The 2048-nt window shown below is 46.2% G+C and overlaps 1 protein-coding gene across 1 annotated transcript in view; it reads left to right on the top strand.

Moving 5' to 3' along the window:
* The window catches only part of LOC107093377 (up-regulator of cell proliferation-like), a 15176-nt gene that overhangs the window by 10793 nt on the left and 2335 nt on the right, over nt 1-2048 (top strand). Inside the window, exons 3-5 of the mRNA XM_015388400.1 lie at nt 401-467; nt 984-1087; nt 1763-1843. Coding sequence (XP_015243886.1) covers nt 401-467; nt 984-1087; nt 1763-1843 — 252 coding nt within the window. The remainder of the gene's footprint in view (nt 1-400; nt 468-983; nt 1088-1762; nt 1844-2048) is intronic.

The raw sequence follows: 2048 nt of genomic DNA, 5'->3' as shown, positions 1-2048 counted from the left end.
CAACAGATTCTTTTTTCTGAGTTTTTTTTGTCGGGGTTTGTGGACGGTGAGCAGCGGGGAGAACTTTTTTTATTTTCTTTCTGAGGAGCGGCATGAATGGGGTTTTAATCAGATATACACAGCACCGAAAGCAAAATACGTGTACAAAATATTGGTGGGGACTGTCCCCCTACCGGTCAAGATTGGTGGGGACATGTCCACACCAGTCCTTAAGGAAGTTACGCCTATGGATTCAAGTCTAGATTTAGAAGCCATGTTTTTTCTGTCTCTGCCCCAGCAGCTAAGAATAATGACACCATTTCTTCCTCAGTTTCCTCTGAAGCTGAGTCCAGATCAAAAAGCCGGAATCAACCTGTATCTGTCCCTGTATCTAAGACTCATTACGTCTCTCCCTCCACAGAATCCTCTGAAGTTGAGCCTATGCAGATCGGTCACACCAGGCTCACATCCGAGGAGAGGCTAAGAAGGTTTAAGGGGAACCTTTGCATGTGCTGTGGAGAACCTGGTCATTTTGTTTCAACCTGCCCAGCTAAGGTAAAAGCCAGGGTCCGCCAGAGGAAAAGAGGAGTCTGGCGGACCATCTTCAAACTGAGAAATCTCCTCGCCTGCTGTTACCTGCTACTCTGTTTCTCACAGATCATTCCCTCACGCTTACTGCATTGATAGACTCTGGTTGTGAGAAAAATCTAATTGACTCTAGTCTGGTTCAACAATGGAACATAGAAACCACTCCTTTGAATAAACCTCTGAGAGTTTCGGCCCTCCACGGTAAAAGATTACCTCAGGTCACACACCAAACTAAGCCGCTCGAACTGTTAATCTCTGGCAATCACAGAGAAACAATATCCTTTTTTCGTGTTTCCATCAGCCAGTTCATCCATAGTCCTTGGTTTTGAGTGGCTTCAACTTCATAATCCTCACATCATTTGGTCCAAAAGACATGTTGAATCATGGTCTGCATCCTGCCATGTTTCCTGTCTCAGCTCCGCCGCACCTTCAACTCAGTCTCCGGCCAGTCGTCAGGAGGCTGACCCGCCTGATCTTTCCTCTGTACCTCCTGACTACCATGACCTAGCACCTGTTTTCAGTAAGGTTAGCGCGCTTTCTCTTCCCCCGCATAGACCTTATGACTGTGCAATAGATCTGTTACCTGGAGCCCCCCTCCCAAATAGTCGGCTCTATAACATTTCCAAGCCCGAGAGAGACACCATGAAAAAGTACATTAATGAATCCTTAGCTGCCGGTATAATTCGGCCTTCCTCTTCTTCTCTCGGGGCCGGCTTCTTCTTCGTAGGAAAGAAGGATGGGTCCCTGCGACCTTGTATCGATTACAGAGGTCTAAATCAAATTACAGTGAAGAATAAATACCCTCTACCCCTGTTAGCTTCTGCCTTTGAACCCGTCCAAGGAGCCACTGTTTTCACCAAGTTGGACTTAAGAAACGCCTATCATCTCCTCAGAATCAGAGAAGGAGATGAATGGAAGACTGCATTTAAAACTCCTCTAGGCCAATTCGAGTACTTAGTGATGCCTTTTGGTCTAACCAACGCTCCTGCCTGTTTCCAGGCCCGGGTTAATGATGTTTTGAGAGATTTTTTAAACATCTTCGTTTTTGTCTATATTGATGACATTCTGATCTACTCCAAAAACCTGTCCGAACACAAGAAACACGTCCGTTTGGTTCTTCAAAGACTCCTTGAAAACAAGCTGTTTGTCAAAGCTGAGAAGTGTGAGTTTCACCGTCCTTCTGTCACCTTTCTAGGTTTTGTGCTCGAGGGCGGGCAGGTGAAGCCGTCTGAAGACAAGATCAAGGCGGTTCTGGACTGGCCCACTCCCGAGAACCGTAAACAACTACAAAGGTTTCTGGGGTTTGCAAACTTTTACAGAAGGTTCATCCGAAATTACAGCCAGACAGCTCAGCCTCTGACTGCCCTTACATCTGTTAAAAGGACTTTTCTTTGGTCTGCTGAGGCTGCATTTAAAAAACTCAAGGCTATGTTCTCTAGTGCAGTGATTCTCAAATTGGGGTACGTGGAGGTACTGCAGGC

Source organism: Cyprinodon variegatus, unplaced genomic scaffold, assembly GCF_000732505.1.
Source record: "Cyprinodon variegatus isolate N-32 unplaced genomic scaffold, C_variegatus-1.0 Scaffold422, whole genome shotgun sequence".
Classification (NCBI taxonomy): Eukaryota; Metazoa; Chordata; class Actinopteri; order Cyprinodontiformes; family Cyprinodontidae; genus Cyprinodon; species Cyprinodon variegatus.
This window is presented reverse-complemented; position numbering and strand designations above follow the sequence as displayed.